The sequence below is a fragment of the Auxenochlorella protothecoides genome, assembly GCF_000733215.1.
Source record: "Auxenochlorella protothecoides strain 0710 unplaced genomic scaffold scaffold86, whole genome shotgun sequence".
Classification (NCBI taxonomy): Eukaryota; Viridiplantae; Chlorophyta; class Trebouxiophyceae; order Chlorellales; family Chlorellaceae; genus Auxenochlorella; species Auxenochlorella protothecoides.
The window spans coordinates 2,689-20,215 of record NW_011934467.1 but is presented as its reverse complement, the minus strand read 5'-3'; the positions used below and the strand labels follow the sequence as shown (position 1 = coordinate 20,215).

The 17,527-nt window shown below is 63.2% G+C and overlaps 4 protein-coding genes across 4 annotated transcripts in view; 1 reads left to right on the top strand and 3 right to left on the bottom strand.

The window, feature by feature from the left end:
* Nucleotides 1-2,963, bottom strand: part of F751_6301 (hypothetical protein) — a gene marked incomplete at both ends in the record, with an annotated part of 4,101 nt that extends 1,138 nt beyond the window's left edge. Inside the window, 6 exons of the mRNA XM_011403525.1 lie at nt 80-371; nt 585-1,113; nt 1,424-1,541; nt 1,758-1,911; nt 2,157-2,677; nt 2,834-2,963. Of these exons, the coding sequence (XP_011401827.1) occupies nt 80-371; nt 585-1,113; nt 1,424-1,541; nt 1,758-1,911; nt 2,157-2,677; nt 2,834-2,963 (1,744 nt within the window). The remainder of the gene's footprint in view (nt 1-79; nt 372-584; nt 1,114-1,423; nt 1,542-1,757; nt 1,912-2,156; nt 2,678-2,833) is intronic.
* A 380-nt stretch (nt 2,964-3,343) lies between these two features.
* On the bottom strand, nt 3,344-6,756 carry F751_6300 (Ribosomal RNA-processing protein 8; the record flags this gene model as incomplete). Its single annotated transcript, XM_011403524.1, has 9 exons — nt 3,344-3,560; nt 3,760-4,099; nt 4,249-4,401; nt 4,593-4,665; nt 5,449-5,497; nt 5,894-6,019; nt 6,189-6,277; nt 6,392-6,512; nt 6,671-6,756. The coding sequence occupies 9 exons, from the start codon at nt 6,754-6,756 to the stop codon at nt 3,344-3,346; spliced, it is 1,254 nt and encodes a 417-aa protein (XP_011401826.1).
* Nucleotides 6,757-7,630: 874 nt separating this feature from the next.
* Nucleotides 7,631-14,380, top strand: F751_6299 (putative TPR repeat-containing protein; the record flags this gene model as incomplete). The annotated part of the gene is made up of 14 exons (XM_011403523.1): nt 7,631-7,717; nt 7,838-7,918; nt 8,032-8,192; nt 10,404-10,962; nt 11,179-11,320; nt 11,459-11,600; nt 11,790-11,903; nt 12,146-12,331; nt 12,548-12,675; nt 12,890-13,089; nt 13,190-13,282; nt 13,473-13,673; nt 13,807-13,988; nt 14,101-14,380. The coding sequence occupies 14 exons, from the start codon at nt 7,631-7,633 to the stop codon at nt 14,378-14,380; spliced, it is 2,556 nt and encodes an 851-aa protein (XP_011401825.1).
* Nucleotides 14,381-14,786: 406 nt separating this feature from the next.
* Nucleotides 14,787-16,917, bottom strand: F751_6298 (Uncharacterized protein; the record flags this gene model as incomplete). Its single annotated transcript, XM_011403522.1, has 8 exons — nt 14,787-14,904; nt 15,010-15,150; nt 15,312-15,442; nt 15,580-15,817; nt 15,886-16,085; nt 16,236-16,370; nt 16,471-16,557; nt 16,666-16,917. The coding sequence occupies 8 exons, from the start codon at nt 16,915-16,917 to the stop codon at nt 14,787-14,789; spliced, it is 1,302 nt and encodes a 433-aa protein (XP_011401824.1).
* Between the last annotated feature and the right edge of the window lie 610 nt (nt 16,918-17,527).

The following is a 17,527-nucleotide window of genomic DNA, read 5'->3' as shown; positions in this document are numbered from 1 at the left end:
GACGGGCCGGTCGACCTCGCCCGCCCCGACCCCCTTTCCCCCTTCGCCTACCCCCCCCCGCCCCCGAAAAAACACTCACCCAGGATGCCGGGGGTGTGCAGCACGCTCCCCGCCGCGCCTGCCGTGCTCTGGCCCGCGCCAGCGACGAGGCGGCGCGTGCGCTCGCCCAGCGTGCGAACCGTCTCCGACCCCACCCCCGCGCCACGCGAGGCCTCGCTGGGGTGCTGGTACTCGCGCCCCTTGCTGGCGGCGGCCAGGCAGGCCTTCACCGCGCCCATGCTCCAGTGCGGCTGGCGCGTGCAGCGCGCGCGAAGGCGCTCCACCCTCTCCGCGGGGACGGCGCCGCCGGAGTCGCCGCCGCTGACGGCGTCCTCGGCCGCAGTCGCGATGTTGGCCGCGGCGTCCTTGGCCGCGTCCACGGCCCCCGTCGCGGCCTCCTTGGCTGCATCCACCGCGCCCGCGGTGGCCTCCTTGGCGGCGTCCACCGCGCCCGTGACCGCGTCCTTGGCGGCGTCCACCGCCCCCGTGGCGACGTTCTTGGCGGCGTCGGTTGCGCCTGCCCCCGCATCCTTGGCGGCGTCCACCGTCGCTGCCCCCGCATCCTTGGCCGTGTCCTTGCCTGCCAGGACCCCGGCGTCCGTCGCGCCGCGTAGGAGTCCCACGCCCCCCCCCTTCTTCAGGCCCGCGCCCTCGCCGTCGGTCAGCACGGGGGCCTTGGTGCCCGGCCGCGCCGGCGGCGTCTTGGGCTTGCAGCCGGCGCAGGCCAGCGAGCAGTAATCCGCCATCCAGCCCTCATTCTTCTGGCACTCGCCGGCCTTGGCCCAGCCCTCGCACCGCGTGTCGCTGTTGCGGCAGGGGTCGGGCATGCGGTCCACCTGCTCCTTCATCCGGCGCTGGAGGGCGTCCAGGGTGGACCGCGCCGCCGCGCACTCCGTGGACAGCTGCTCCGAGGGCGGGCAGGCCTTCTCGTGCCGCTCGCAGAAGGCGGCGTTCAGCACCACCACCGTCTGGATGGCCAGCAGGTCCCGCAGCACGTCCGAGTCGGAGCCCTTGAAGGAATCGGGGTGGGGCGTGCGGGGGAAGAGGCCGCCCTTCTTGCCCGCGGGCGGGTCGCTGTGGTGTGTGGAGGGTTGGGGGGAAGCGGATGGAGGGGTGTGGCGGTGGGAAACAGCCTAGCAGGGGGTGGTTCAAGGAGGAGGGGACTCGGGACAGTGGAGTGCAGGTGACAGTGTCCCTCCTTGCAGTTTGAGGCATTTATTGCTCAGGGAGAATCTTGAAACCCCATGCATTCCCTCAGACAGCACTGTCGCTGCCATGGCAGACAATCCAGGAGTCAGACTGGCCCTTGCAGGGATGCTCCCCCAACCAGCCCCTCCTAGATGAGATTTGGCCCACTGTCCCCTCCTTTCCAATCGCCACGCACTTTAGGTCCCAGGGCGGACACATCATCGCGTCAAAGTCGTAGTGGTAGTGCTTGTCAAACACCCAGGGCGTGTTGGGGACCTCGATCTTCAGGCCATAGTGCAGCACCTTGGGCAGTACTGCGATGGTGGGGGAGGGCAGTGGTGTTGAGGGGTGGGTAGAGGCAAGATCTAGATGCTCATGCACTCACCCAGCCGGAGATCACGCCCGTGCGATGCCCCAGACATGCACAGGTCGTCACGGCGAGCAAGCACACCGCACGCCGGCCCACCATACTGGAGAGCGGGCGCTGGCCCAAGGCCCCCACCTCCCCCTCCAGCCGCCCCCCAGCGCACCCTTGACGTTGTAGCCCGGGTAGAGCATGGCGGAGTGGTCGACGTGGTGCCATACGTCGGACTTGGAGGCTGCGTAGGAGTAGCCGTACATCTCCGAGATCCAGGGGCGGTCGCCCTTGTTCACGCTGTAGTGGTCGCCGGACAGCGTCCACGCCTGGGGGAAGAGGGAAAGGGGAGGGTATTTGCGGATGTGGAGAGGGTAAAGAGGGTCCTGACCTCGTGCCGTGGCCGACAAGAGGTTGCCAGGGTTTGACAGCTGCCCAGCTGGCAGTTGCCTCGTGCTGCTGCATCCCTGGAATTCAACCATATCCTGAGCACCCCTCATGCTGTGATACTCCGCTCCTCTCCCCCCCCAGACCCCCTCCCTTCCCAAGAAACACTGCAGAAACCACTCCGCACGTCGGGGTCGAAGCGGACGTCCTCCGAGTACTTCAGCCAGAGGGGCGCCACGCGGCGCAGATCCTCGGAGTGCATGAGGGTGAAGCCGCCGACCATGTCGCCGCGCCGGCCCCTGGGCCCCGCCAGGGTGTCGTTGCGGGGCGTGACCTCTGGCACGTGCTTCAGCGCCAGCTCGTTGTTCACGCCCTTCATGTAGGAGAAGTAGGCCGACACCGCCCAGCCGCGGGAGGCGCCCACCTCGTCCGGCAGGAAGGGGGTGAGCATGATCATGTCGGCATCGATGATCAGCACGTACTCCTCCTTGATCTCGGTGCGCGCCAGCCAGTCGATCACCGCCACCGGCTTGTTGTAGGCGGAGTATATGTCGCCGGTGCGGGGGTGCACCGTGTAGGAGGGGGCCACGTGGGTTGGGCAGATGTTGCGCTCCTCGGGGGACATGGCCTCCAGCTCCTCGTGGGTGCACGACATGATCCGGGTCAGGGGGCCGGGCTGGCCCGCCAGGCGGTGGCTTAGCATCATGCCTGCGGGGGTGGGGTGGGAATGGAGGGTTGGGGAGGATGTACCTGCAGCTGGCAGGTATATTACCGGGAGGGCCGCGGTGCAAGCAATTGGCGTGCTGGGAACACGTTCATGTATCCCAATTATGCGGATCTGCAGGCATCAAGGCCGCGGCGCACCCATGGACTGCCATGTAAAGTATCGGGTGCACTCGGTGGGGAACACAGTGTGCACGCTGCTCCCGGCCTCTCCATCCAGGGCCAGGCCCAGTAGCAGCATGAGGCCTAGCAGAGGTCTACACAGGGCCATGGCGTGGACTTGGCATGCACTCAAGGAAGGGCCACCTCACGAGGCAGGCCGGACCATGCCTGTCCGCCAAGAGATCGTTAGGAGCCTCGACGGCCGCAGGGGGAGCGGTGCGTGTGCGCAAGGTGAGGCAGGGAAATGCGTGTCAAGAGCATTCAGCCTCGAGGGGATGCCGAAGGAGGGGCGCGCCATACTGCCGAACCTCATACTCGGGGAAGCACCGGATCAAGCCGGGCCGGAGCCCGTTCCTTCCAGCAACTGCAGGATCCGAGGAGATCCTCCTTCAGTCCAACACCCGCACCCCTCCTCGGTTCGAGGTACTTGACTCTGTAAAAATTCTCATCCATAGCACCGTGCTCGTTTCTTAGCCATTGCATTGCATGTCATCGTTTCTTGTACTGGCAGGCGCGCAGCGTGGGCCAGGCCGCCTCATCTTCGTCCAGTTCCACATCTGCCACCGCGGCCTTGGACTGCTTCTTGAAGCGCAGCAGCAGGAAGTATGGGTTCTTCTCGTCCCTGAACTTCAGCTCGGTCCCCAGCCCCTCTACGGCAGCAATGAAGGGCTCCAGGATGCTGCCCTGCCCCGACTCCTGCATGAACCTGCAGAGGGCATGCCGGCTTAGGAAGTGAGCATGGTGACCCATACTCAAAGCACAAAGCAACATCGACCTCCCTGGGGACCACTTGCCTTTGCAGCCTACAGCACACGCAGGGAGTCACCGGCCCGATGGGTGAATATGCTTCTGTCATCATCCCCACCTAAGAAATCCGCAGCACCTCCCATCCACCCACATCCCACCTGCTCTGCACCTCTGCGATCCAGAGGATCCCCCCCGGCTTCAGGATGCGCACCGCCTCCCGCAGGAAAGCGGGGTAGTCGGTACCCATCAGCGCCAGGCACATCACCGCCGCGTCCACGGCGGCGTCGCCCAGCGGCAGGTCCGCCATGTTGGCGGCCACGACGCCAGGAGCACGTGCGACCAGGTCGTAGCTGAAGACACGCTGCGCTGCGCGCACTGCCAGCTGGGCATCGCCGCACCCCAGATCGGCCACACGCCAGGCCTTGGGGCATGAGGCCAGCCAGGAGAGCGCGGTCTCTACTGGGAGCTGGGGCCAGGACCGCGTCTGTTCCCGAAAGCCTGCATAGGAATTGGAGGGGGAGGGAGGGGGGGGAGGGATCGGATTGATGATCATGATAAGGGGTGTTAACTGATACATTACACTGGGCCTACCTCGCCTGAGACTTGGAAAAAGAGCACCTGCAACCCTACTCCTCCGCACCCCTCACCCTCGTGGTATTCGTCAAAGTATGCTGGGTGCTGCTGCATCAGGCGCTGCGCGTCGGCACCCTCGCTGGTGTACATCTGCTCGTTCAGCCAGCGGAAGCGGCCGCCCGTCAGACGCTGGCGCATGCGATCCAGGATACTGCCCTTGTTCTTTCCTGTGAGGATGGCGAGGCAACGGCGCGAGTGTACAGGAGCCCATGGTGTAATGCTGTGTGGAAGACCCTATCCTTCAAGGTGAATGACCAGCCTGGTGCACAGTCAAGCATCACCAAGGTCGGTCAGCCAGGGGCCCTCCTGCCAGACCAGAAGACAACACGGCCTGTCCCTTCATCGAAAGCCTGCCTACCGCTCGACAGTTTCTGGGCTGGGAGGGACGGCCCAGGGACAAAAGGTTGTCGCGCCGCCTGCTTGCCAGCTTTCTGGGGTTTGGAAGGAGTGGTGAGCATGGGTTGGCTCTCATGCCGAGCACACCGTGATGTGCTGCTGCATGCCGTCCATGATGCATCTGTTTTAATCTCCTTGCTCCTCACTCACTGTGCTATACTTGATGCCCTGCACATTGGGCCCAGGAGCGGCGGCATTGGGTCGTTGGTGTGCAGACGTTTGCGGCGCAGCACCTTCCAGGGGCTGCCGACCATCTAACCGTTTCCTCTCCACAGATTTTTGAGACTGTGATTGCCTCTTCTTCGAGTCGGCATGCTTCATTCAGTGCCAAGCCAGGGCGGAGAGCAGTGCACGGCTGGTTTTTCAGAGAGACCACCGCAGCATCCAGTCGCCTCGAGAAGCGTTGCACGATTAACTTTTATGTTCAGTATTTGCTAAGAAACCGACTTAAAATTCAGTGGGAGCCTCTTTAACGCTCCATCCCTTGCCTCTGAATTTGCATGCAGCACCGGTTTCGGACTTCTGAGTTTGCGCGCGCTGAACTAGTGCTCTTGAGGCTCTCAGTTACAAGCTCAACCAGGGGACTGACTCTGCAGAGAAGGGGTCCGCACCCACTCTCCCACACATCAGGCGAAGTCGTCATCATCCTCATCTTCCAAGCTGTACGGAATGGGATCTTCAGCAGGATCTGTCACCGCAGGACCAGGCTGCGCCTGGGTATCTGGAGGAGCGGCCACAGCAACCTTGACTTCCGCTGCAGCTTGGGCGTCCACAAGCTGGAATACTTGCGATGGCCGTCCCAGCGAGGCAGCTCTCACTTCTGGTGCTGCTTGCGGCACGAGGGTATTCCTGAAGGGCTCGTGGAACCTGCATACTGGTGCGAGAAGGTGCTCACATGAGTTCATCACAGAGAACGTTCCATCTAGTCAAAGCTGCTACATCTTCTTGCAAATTACAGGGTCTACCTACAGTTTTCCCTCACAATCACCGCTTCAGCTCACGCTTCAAATAGCCGCTTCACTTTGGTGGGCCCCAGGCCTGGACAGAGTGCGAGCTCCTCCTTGGATGCAGAGAAGAGTGCAGCCATAGATCCAAACCTGTTTCAATCGTTATTGGATACATCAATCAGGGTGTGTTGTGTAGAGGCTACCTAATACAGCATTGAGACACATCAAGATGAACTCCTCAACGCCAAGGCAAGCTCCATGGCCGGAGTTTCTGTGTCAGTTTGCATGTGTCCATCCCACTCACTCCCTCTGGCACCTGTCTCCTAGGGTCTTGACATCTGTCTTGTTTACCCCCCGCAGGGATGTCAACGCAGCAGTGGCGGTCGAGACAAAGTCCGAGCCCACCGACTTCTGGATGCTGTCTGCCGGCTTGCTCTCATAACTGTTGAGGTTGCAATCGGCAATTATAAAGCTGTACATTGTGCGCCATGAATGTGTGGCTGCTTGTCATGTACAAGGGCATCAGAGCTGGCTTGCCAACAGCGCCTTGCCCAGGATTGAGTACAGAATGTTCCCAACCACAACCCCTGCTGATGCTCTCACGCATGCACCTTTTGTATGTCTCAATGTACCGCGCACACTCCTGCGGCGAAAAGCCGCATATGAGGGTGCACTCCAGTCCAATGGCAGCCTTGGTCACCTGGGAGGGATTGCACGAAAGACAGGTGCGCTGGGAGGCTGAGACGGTTCTCAGGCTCCTAGGAGCTCCACTGGACCATCAAGAGAGAGGTTCAGCGGGTGTACCCACGCTCACCTCTCCCAAGGGACCGACAGCATCCTCGGTGTCTACATGACACAGGAGCACACGGAGTCGGTAGGCTCGCTGCAACGCCTTCATGCGCCCATAAATATACTCAGGCTTGAGCAAGTGAAACCTGGGTGCCACATACAGGAAAGCCAGGGGAGGGAGAGAAAGCTGAATGGCCTTCGAGCAAACGACAGCAAACTATCGGTGAGCATGCCCCAATCATGCATCCAACCAAGCCTCAGCCATTAGCATGCAAGGGTACATCAGACATCAACATGCGCTCACCTCAGGCTGAGGAAGAGGATGGCGGTGTTGGGGCCTGCCAGGTAGTCCGGCACGATGTCCCCAAACTGCCACCGCACATTGCGCATGTGTCGCAGCACGGGATTGCCCTCTTGCCTCTTGCTGACCAGCACAGCATTGGGATTCAGCGCCAGGAGCTGTGCCTCATTCAACTGAAGGTTCGGGGAGAGTGGCAAGGTGGCTTAAATGCTGCACATATACTCCCGATCCCCAGTGATTGTTGTCATAGGCAGGCGGATAGGCTTTCGAGAAGGTATATATGTGTATTCTGCCAATCATCACCTGAGGAGCTCCCGATGTCGTTGGCGGGTTGGATTGCTGAGCCCCTGGCGTAGCGCCTGAATGTGAAGCGCCATTACTCGCAGGCGCCATGATACCAAAACAAACTGTCGCGTGGAATTAATTGGAATAAAGTCGGACAGAGGTTTAAGTTTATGACTTGCCCGGTCCAAAAGTGATCACTTTGGAGGACCTCAAACCAGCAACTCGCCTGCTCCGTCGATAAGCAGTAGGCCCGCTAGAGTATGAATTCAGGTTACGATGACTATGTTTGATCTTTCGGTATCATTTTTGCGACATCCCGGTCATTGCCACAAGACTTTGGCGCAATACGTCCTGGCGTGGATTTGGGAAGCACAACTTAGTCATGCAATGGGGCCGATGCTCCAACCACGCATGCTCAAAGAGTTTTATTTATTATTATCGTGTATATTTTGGGTGATGTGAAGGCCAAATACTCTAGCATACGTCTTGATCTCAGGGTGCAACCCCAGCTCCATCCCGGAAGTCGGTACCAAATTAGTACCCTCGGCTCCGTTTACACAAATTCGCACAGCTGTTGCGCCCTGCCGCTACTCACGCTGGCGCAACCACCCGGCGCACCAGGCCCTCGCATACGCACTGACTGCATCCTGTTTCCGGAGGAATGTCCATTGGAGGAGCATGACGGCTACGCTGCAGCCATTTGAGCTGCGGGTGCAGCACATATTCTCCGCCTCGGATCGGAATGCCGACAGCGGCCTCGACGAGGTGAGGAGTCCATGGATGAGGGGCATATAATGCTCGGAAGACATTAAAATTCTAGCCAGCACTCGCCGCACCGTTCGTCCCCCATTGCATTTAAACCCTCGACATGGTCCCGTGGCTCAGGATGAGGTCGCCTGGCTCCTCCGATCCTGCAACCCGGACTCTGCCTTGACAGAGGAACAGATACAGCTCATCGTCGAAGAGGTACGATGGAGACTCTCTTGTGCAAGCTATCGTCAATGAATGGCTGCTCTTTGCCCGGCCCAAATGCCTTGCCTAAGACAGTGCATCTGCAACTCTCACCTCCGCCCATGCAGATATGGGCGTCCTTCTCGGACCACATCTCCTCCCACGGCTTGACACGGGACGGCCTGCGTAGTCTGTACACCAGCGGCCTGGCCGACATAGAGCATGACTATCGTCTGGTCTGCGATCGGGCCGCAGACGCCCTTGAGGCGAAGCGTGCCCTGGAAGAGGTGTGTTGTTCTTGTACCTGGTTATGCCGTCCTGGGGTGGCAGGTCGCTGACTATGGGTGGCCCAAACTGACATCATATTTACAGTACACGCATTGCATGAGCTGATTGTGACCTGCCTTGCTGGAGCCTGTGGTCCTTTCATGTGCCTATCTAGAATCCGTATTCTGTCCTCTAGACAATAGTGTACCATGCAAACCCCACAAACCTCCCCAGCAGACGCCGCAAGCCACCCCTCCCATCCCGAGTCCTCTGGCGCCATCTCCCACCCCGATGGAGCTGCTGAGCGCCCAGAAACACCTGGCGGAGCTGGCGCGACAGAACAGCGGGGAAGCAGGGGATCTCATCCCTTCTGTGCGCGCGGCTTCCGTGACCTCTCCGAGCGGGACGCCGCAGCCGGCGGGCGGGGCGGCGCTGCGCGGCACCCCTCCCGCACGAGGCACCCGGCCGCACGATGTAGCGCGCGATACGGGGAAGAAAGCAGGGCCTGGGGTTCCCGTGGTGATGCACCCCCTGGCCTTCCCGGGCGCGACGCCCTGGACTGTTTCGCCCTTTCCTCGGCCCGCCAGCATGGCGGCCACCCTCGCCAGCAACCCAGCGCTGCCGGCCGGCGAGGCCCGGCTGGCGACGCCCGCGGCAATGAACTCCACTGGCCCCACTGCGGCCGCGCCCGGCTCGACGTGGGGCGTGAGCGCCCGTGCCGCGCTTTCTGATTCTCTGCCGGCCACGCCTGCGGACGAGGAGGAAGAGTCGGCCGGCGACGTGTTTGCCGCCCTCCGGACACCCGCGCCGCCAGGCATGCTGGGCATGCTTCGCCCCACCCCGCGCGCCGCCCGCCGGCTCAGCGCCACACCCCCGCCGCCCGTGCTGGTGCACCTGGCGCTGCTGGACGCGGAGGATGGCTTCGACCCCGCGCCCCTGCTCGCGGCCCTCCAGGAGTCCTGCCCTGGTGAGCCCGTGTGGATTCGCACAGGGTGCTTTGGTGATGGCTGGGACTCCCTTGCCTGCAGAATAAGTTTCTGCTGACTTGGAACTGTTTGAGAGCGTGCAGGATGGCTGGGGTCTTGAGTTGGTGCCAAATCTAGTGCAGCACTACAGGTGTCCATTTCGAGTGTCCTGTACCCTTGACCGCGTCGCATGGGCTGCCATTGACTCGGCACCTCTCACCGTTGCCTGCTTGGCCCTGCCCACTGCCTCATCTTCTTTTCCCCAACCAAATCCAGAGGGCAGCAGGGTGACCGTCAGGGGCCTGGCGCCCGCGCCCGGCGGCGGCCTGGTGGCGTCCCTGGCTGTGACGCTGGACGACGTCCCCGACGCCGAGGCGGCGCTGGAGGAGGCGCAGTACCTCGCCGCGGTTCTGCGCCTGGAGCCAGGCCAGGTCCTGTCTCCAGACACGTTTGGGCGGGTGGTTGCGGTCGGGGCGCCGCCGGCGGCCTCGGGCCGCAGCCCGACGAGGCACAGCGTGGCTGCCGTGACCGCGGGTCCTTGCGAAGTCGCAGAGGCAGGGCTGGGCGTGGGCGCTGGTGATGGCGCTGTCGGGAGACGGGGTGATGGGAGCCCCGGCGAGGTAGCGGCGACCTATGCACCGGCACACCTCAGCGAGGATAAGTGGGACCTGCCAGGCACGCCGATGCCCGGCCACTCCGCCGCCAGCGCGGCGGCCTCGCCCGGGCCAGCCATCTCCCCGGACGCCTTTGCGTCGCTGCCGACCATGGTCACCAAGGCGCCCAGACCAACAGAGGGAAGGCTGCGCTGGTCCGAGGAGGACGAGGCGGGTGCTGCGGGCGTGCACACCCCGGAAGCCAGCCCGGCGCTGCCGACGGCAGAGCCAGCGCGGCGGGCGCGGCGCATCTCCGTCCACGTCCCCGACACGAGCGTGGAGGCCTGGGAGGCGCCGCGCGTGGAGAGAACAGGCGGCCTCTTCCGCCGCAGGGAGGTGGCGGTGCCCAGCAGGCAGGAGGAGATGCTGGCCTCACTGCGGTCCCGACTGCCAGGTAGGCGCTGGGCAGGAGGGCGGTGTGTTTGTGTCTGATTCATTATGCCTCGGTTTCCTGCTTCTTTTGTGCCGGTGACCTGCCGCCCCCAAGAACCCCCCGCTTCAATACTCCACAGACGATGCTGTGGTGGAGGTCCAAGGGGGCCCGGGCGCCGCGGTCCCCGGCGACCTGGAGGTGGAGGTGAGCGTCACCCTGCCGGCCCGCCCTCTGCTGGAAAGCGTGGCGTCCAGCGAACAGCCCTCCCCCGGGACCGCCGCCGTGCTGGAGGCCGTGACTTCTTCGCTGCCGCGGGGGGCACGCCTGCTCGATCGGGAGCGGCAGAGCGCCGGGCGAGCCAGGGAGCTGCAGCTGCAGCGGGCACCTGCAAGTCTCGACAAAGTGACGCCACAAGACGGCACCAACAAGCAAGGTTCCGTGGAAGGCGGCGTGCCTGCCGCACCGCCATGCACCCCCTCAGCGACGGGCGGGGGTGCCGCGCTCGGCGCGACGCCCGCGCGTTCTGTGCGCGGCACCTCAGCGGGGACAGCTGGCGCTGGGGTCGCAGTCCTCGGTGAGTGGGCCCATGCTGCGGCCGGCCGGGCCGCTGCAGCGATGCCTGCTGCGAGTCCTGGAGCGGGCAGGGAGTCCTCTGGCCAGGCAACCGCAGTCCTGGAGGTCGAGCAGTCGGAGGGCAGGCCCGTGCCTGCCGTCGACAGCGCCCAGGATTCTCCAGGAGACCGTCTCGCGGAGCTGACCAGACCTGGGCAGGACTGGAGCGGGCGGACCCTGGCCGAGGTGGTGAGATCACACGGAAGAGGGGCCGAGGGGACTGCAGGGACCCGGTTTGTGGACTGTTGCGCCTCACACCGATATGTATGCAGGAGGGACCCTCTGCCGGTGACTCAGGTGTACGGGAAGCGATGCAGGCATCAACTGCAGACCCTCTCAATCACTCACATTGCCTGCTCACCATGCACCCCCTCCAATGGCCCCCTCTCCCCCCCCCCTTTCCAGGCGGAGTACAGCCGGGTCCTGGCCGCAGAGCTGCGCCGGCGGCTGGCGGACGGCGGCGCCAACGTTGACGACGTGGCCGCCGTGCAGGCGGCAGTAGACTCCCTCCCGCCCCCGCCACGCGCCGCAGCGGCCCTGGAGGTGGGTCAGGCGCTGGGCGCGGCGGGGCGCCACGCCGAGGCCCTGACCAGCTTCCGGGCGGCCGCCGCGGCGGCGCCGCGCGACCCGCTGGCCCACTTCCGCGCGGGAAACGCGTGCTTCGCGCTGGCACACTACGTTGCAGCGGCGACGGAGTACCGCGCCGCGCTGTCCCTCTGCGCAGCGGCCGGCGAGGCGGAGCGGCCCCTGGCCGTCAAGGTCCACGTCAACTTGGGCATAACGCTGGAGGCCTCGGGCCTGCTCATGGCTGCCTGCGAGGAGTACGAGTGAGTGTGTGCCTGTACTTTTGGGGCCACCCTAGAGGGGAGCGGGAATTCCATGGGGTGGACGGCATGAGCCTGAATGGCTGCTGCCCAGCTCGTTCCCAACCCCTTTCGCTGAGCTTCGCCGGCAACGGCTCACCTCCCTACTATTGCAATCCACCACACACAAACCACCCCCACCCTCTGAATCAGGCAAGCCACAGCACTTAACGCCAACCACTTCCGGGCCTTCAAACTCACTGGCTCGGCCAAGTACGCGCTGGGGGACTTTGACGGCGCCAAGCGTGCCCTCAAGGCGGCTCTCAGGTGCAAGCAATTGGGGGCAGGGGGGATGGTGGGGGGGTCACGGCCAGCGGCACATTCCTGTTGTGTACAAGAGGGGCACGCCTCGATGGCGCAATCGACACTCGTGAGACTCGCTGCAGATGCGCTGCAGCATGCGCCGTTTCAAGAGGACAACCGGCTCGTAGGTAAAAGTGCCACCCCATAGCCCGCATCCTACCCATGCCGGGGTTTCCCCCCTTCCCACCCTCATGTTGCCCTCTCAGGCTGAAGCGGGACTACGCCGACGCGCACTGCGACCTGGGCTGCACATACTGCGCGCTGGACCAGGTGGAGAACGCCAAGCAGTGCTTCCGGAACGCCGTCAAGTGCGACCCCAAGCATCTGGAGGCCCACTTCAACATGGGCAACCTACATCGCCAGTGCAAGCAGATGGAGAGCGCCATCCAGAGGTGAGTGGGAGGGGGTGCCTGTCGTGTGTGGGGGTTTTGAAAAGGGGTCATCACAGACGCGGACGAGGTCAGTGAGCTCTGCAAGGCCTGGTGATCCAGATGGCCCTTCGGGAGCCTGGCCAGCTGGCGGGCTGCAGCGCCCAACTGGGCCACACACATATGATTCGCAGTATGGCACCCCCAGTCCCACACAACACGCCCTCACCTTCCTCGCAGCTTCAACCATGTGCTGTGCGCGGACCCAGGGCACTGGCGCTCCCTGCTCAACAAGGCTGTGGTCCAGACCTGCATCGGCGATCGGGACGAGGCGGCCTTCAACCTCAAGCAGGCGCTCAGGCTCTCTGGTGAGGCAGGGCTGCGAGGGGAAGGAGGGTGCAGCAGCTTTCAGAGTGATGCTCTTCCCTCGGGGCATGTCTTGGTTTCAAGCCGACTATGCACGCCTGTGTGTTTTGAGTATTCCTGCCCCTTGACGCAAGCCCCGCAGCTGGAGGCAGGCACAAGGCGCCCTGCTTTCGGACCACCCTACGCATTTCCACCGCTCTTCCCCGACCACTGCAGGCCAGGGAGGCCTCTTACAGCAGGAGATCGACCAGCTGAAGAAGATGCTGAGGCAGGGCGCGGACTGGGACGCCATCTCGCAGATGATGTCCTACATCTCCGACAAGGCCGCGCAGGCATGTCGCGCCAGGGCGCCTGTGTGCATTGGGCAGGGGGATCGAGGGGGCGTGCTCGATGATGGGCAGAAGCTCACTACATCCGTGGCGAGTGAATAGCCAAGCATAGGGCTTTTTTGATGAGCTCGTGCAGCATTTGCTTGGAAAAGAGAGAGCAACTCTCCATCCCTTCCCCCCGTAAAAGGTGGAGTCGCTGGGCACCGGTGCAGCCCCCACGCCCCAGAGCCGCGGCCTCTTCAGCCGTGGGCTGGGCAGCAGCAGGCCGGCAGGCGGCGCGGTAAGAGGCTCGGCATGTTGGGCGATGAGGGGGTTTAACAGACGCCCCTGTGCACACTTGCTTGTGTTGAACGCAGTCCTCGGTCACACACGCCCGTCCCCTCCTCGATATCACCTGCCACGCCCTCTCCCCAGTAGAACGAAATACACCGTCTCATCCACAACCACCCCCACCACATCGACCGCACCAGTCTCCAGCCAGGGGCGCCAGCAGCGTGACCCTGGGGGCCCGGACGCCCCGCTCCCAGCTCGCCCGCCTGGGTTACGATGTGAAGGCCGTGACCGCCGCCGTGGACGTGCCGGTGCTGCAGCACCTGGCACCCCTCGCCGAGGTCAAGCCGGGGGACCTGGTGGCGCAGGCCCACGACGGCAACGTGGCGAGCCTGAAGCAGGTGCAGGCATGGTGTCTGGCGACGCTCCAGACATTGGGTGATGACATTGCGGCGGGGTCCCGCGCCACGCCCTCCCTTGCCGCCATCAGCGTCCACCGTCCCCCCCTCCCCCCCTCCCACAACCACACTCCAGGGCAAGCAGCTGAGGCTGACGCGCGCGGAGGCGCTGCTGCGCGGCGTGCTCCACGCCACGCCCGCCGCGCAGTTCCAGCACATGATGCGCACGCTGAACTCGAGGGTGCTGGCCCCGCTCGACCCCGGCAGGACTGGGCATGTCGACCTGGCCATGCTGCTCATGGTCCTTGCGGCCCTGGGGTGCGTGGTCTCGGGGCCACAGGATCGGGCTTGGATATCGCAAGGGACTGGCCCGCTGGCCCCCGCCTCCCTCCCCCTCCATGCACCCACGCGCGCACCCCCCGCCGTGCAGGAACGGCGGAGCCAGGGGGCGGGTCATGGCGGCCTTTGACATTCTGAGCTGGAAGAAAGGGAGCGCGGGCGTGACGGTGCAGGACGCCCAGGCCTACGTGGCGACGCTGCGTCGCATCTTCTCGCCCGGCCACGAGGAGGGCGGGCGTCGGGACTCTGGCGATGAAACCTCCGACTCCCCGACCCTCGACGAGGCCGGCTTTCTGGCCGCAGTGACGAATGCAGAGTCAGGTTTTGCCATGTACGAGGTGCTGCCCGCCCTGTGCCACTCCCTGGCGTAGCTTGACTCTCTTGAGGTGGCCGAGCCAATAACCTTGCAGGAGGATGTGAAGAACACCTGTGCGCTGGCCGGGAGTGAAGCCCTGCGCCCTGCTGACACAGCAGAAGAGCATGGGCTCTTGACCAGTCTCTCATTCTACAAGGCTTGATGATGGGCAAGAATATCAAGGCAGCACCAGCAGCAGCCGTGCAGGGCGCTGCCAGGACTCGACAGCTGTCACTTGCAGATGGTCGCCAGGTCAGCTCGACTCGGCTGCGCGTTTGCTCGATGTCGCGTCCGTCAGGGCCAGCCTGTGAATGCCAGCAGAAAAACTTGCGATGGCAAGCTGCATGGAGTAAAGGTGACACCCGCATGGCAGGGCCCTAAATGCTGCCTGCAGCCCGACCCTGCCCATCAGAGGCACCCACCTACCTGGCAGAGATGGCACCCTTGGCATCGTAGTCTGCGACAATCTGCTTGGCATAGGCTGGCACATGCCTCGCTGCCCTCTCTTTGCCCCAGGTGCGCACGACGTGGAGGTAGTTCCTGCGATGCCGGGTTTGTCTAGAGGGGATGAAATGTTTGGATTTGTGACGGTGCAGAATCCAAACAGCCGCCGGCAAAGACTGACACAAAATGCATGCATGGGACTTCAATCCTTGCCTGATGACGTGGTAGTCGAGGGAGTATCGGGCAAACTCCATGCCGCGGGGCCCCAGCCTGGTCAGGAGCCAGGCCAGGGCAGTGCCCAGCAAGCGTGGCATCGGCTTGGGCCCCTTGCCCAGCTTGGCCCTGCGCAAAGAGGCGCAATGGGTGGTGGTGGTATGGGCTTTTTTCATTGCGGACCTGCTGCCAGGCACGTCAGGAAGGCAGACAAGAAGTATGCATCCCTGCAAGTGCATGCCCAGGGGCATTGGCAGCAGTATCTGGAACCTCCTCGGACACAGACGCACTCGTCATCGGCCAAGACGGTCTGGAGGACCAGCGCCTTCCGATCGCCCGCCGACACCGGAGGCCTCCTCTCCACTCTTTCCTCGATCAATTTGAGGAGGGCAGCCCCTCGCTCGTTCCTCACAGTGACATACTGGTGATGGGATGGGTGGAGGAAGGTTGGGAGGGGTGAGTGAGGGGTTTCCAAAGAGAATCCAAGGCAGGCCCACTGCATCAGGACAGGGCCCCAAACTCTGGCAAAAGAAATGATGCCCACCCTCACCAACTAACCTGAAGGTGCTGAGTCATGTCCACTCCCAGCGAGGGCACGCCCATGTACCCCACCACAACATCTGCGGCGGCATTGGCGTAGTCGAAGCAGGCGTAGCAGGAGGGCGCGATGACGTCGTTCAGGTCATTGGCGGGGAGGGAGAAGTAGGGCACTTTTTCGAAGTGGCCGTCCCTATGCTTCAGATGCACCCGGTAGTCCTGCAGGGTTTTCATGTGGGGATTGGCAAGGTATTGAGTCCTGCTTGCAGAGAGAAAATCGCAGGGGTTTCGCCCTTGCCTGCCTGCAGGAGACAGAGTGACTGGCACCTGCTGTCTCTTTCTCCACGTTTTCTTCCCCTCGCACGCGCCTGCATGAACTCATAGTGCAGCACGGTGTCTGGGCTGTCGCTGGCGGCCTGCAGGAACTTTGCCAACCCCTCCCGACGCCCGTTGTCAACGCAGTTGGTGCCAAGGACGTATAGCGCTTCCAGCCCCAGGTGCTTCTCCACATGCCTCAGCGCTTGCACCTTGGGAGGAAAGGGGGATTGCCAGGATGGTCATGGTGGGAATGGCATGTGCCCAGGCCTGGCACCAAATACTCAGCCCACACAACAACACCCCACCCCCCTCAAAAACAACACACAACAACAACAGCAGCAGCAACCAAACGTCTTCACCTGGCACCCCACGCCGATGAAGAGCAGGCGCTTGATGCCCAGGCTCTCCACCAGGGCCAGGGTGTTCAGGTTGGGGGACAGGGAGGGCTTCACGCCACGCGCCGCCACGATGTCCGCCACGCTCCGCGCCACCACCTGGTCCGTGGGCGAGCCAGTGGGAGGGTGGGAGAGTTGGACGGAAGCCGAGCCAGGGCGCACACCCCTCCTCAGTTCCCTCTCTGATCCCACCACTCACGGGCAAGGGGGCCAAGTGGTCCCCTGGCTCGCTCTGCACGCACACAACGGCCTCCACCAGCCCCGTCTCCAGCGCCTGGACTGCGATCTGCACAGTATTTTTCGTGGGCAGTGAAGGGGACAGCGAAGCCACAGGGGACGCCTTGCAAGACTCATGGGATAACCTGCGCACAACCCATGGCTCCCTTGTTCGCACCTGTGTGACGACGCCTGTCCATTGAGCCCCGGGCACTGGGGGCTTGACCCGGGCATACAGCACCTCAGTTGTCACGCCCATCCCCTGCTCCTGGGTGTCTGTGAGGTCTCTGTGAACAGAATGCTGGGCTGAGTGGTTGGAGTGGGGTGTGCCCATGAACAAGTGGGCAGTCGTATGCCACAGCATGAGCGTCAGCCCAATACATCTCACAGAACACACCAAGGCCGTTACCGACTTGCCTGGCTCGCCCATGGACCTCCTTTTCCAGGTCATGTATGGCTCCCATGCCATCTCCCAGGAATGCACACGCCTCCTTCACATGCGCCACGTAATATGTGTCACTGCGAGGAGCATGCATGGGCCGCGTTGTTAGTTTCCCGTTGAAGCAGTGGGGATGTGAGTAGGACCACAGACCCGGGTCTCTATCACTCCATGCTCTCACCAGAGCCCGCATCTACTGCAATGATCTTTGGCAGGGTACGGACTTCCTGGAGGGATGGGCTTCGCCCGCTGCCTCCAGTTCTTGGGTGGAGGGGGTGCTGGACCGGCGCTGCATGTTGCATGGACCGAAACACGGTGACGCACGACATGCATGGGCCGAGACATACCAACAGGCACTAACGCACGCCGATCATAGTCATGATAAAGGTGTACCAGTATTACGGAAGGCCATGGTGCCTTGCAACATATCCTTCGCACGAGTCGAAGATATGTCGCTACCGGGCTTGCGCCGGTTGCACAGCTGCTTCCCGCAAGCGGGATCTGACTGGCGCAGTTGGTTGCCTCGATCGGCGAACCGAGGGGGGGGGGAGGGCGGGAGAAGGGGAAGCAGGGGGGGCACCAAATGCAATGGGACGAAGTG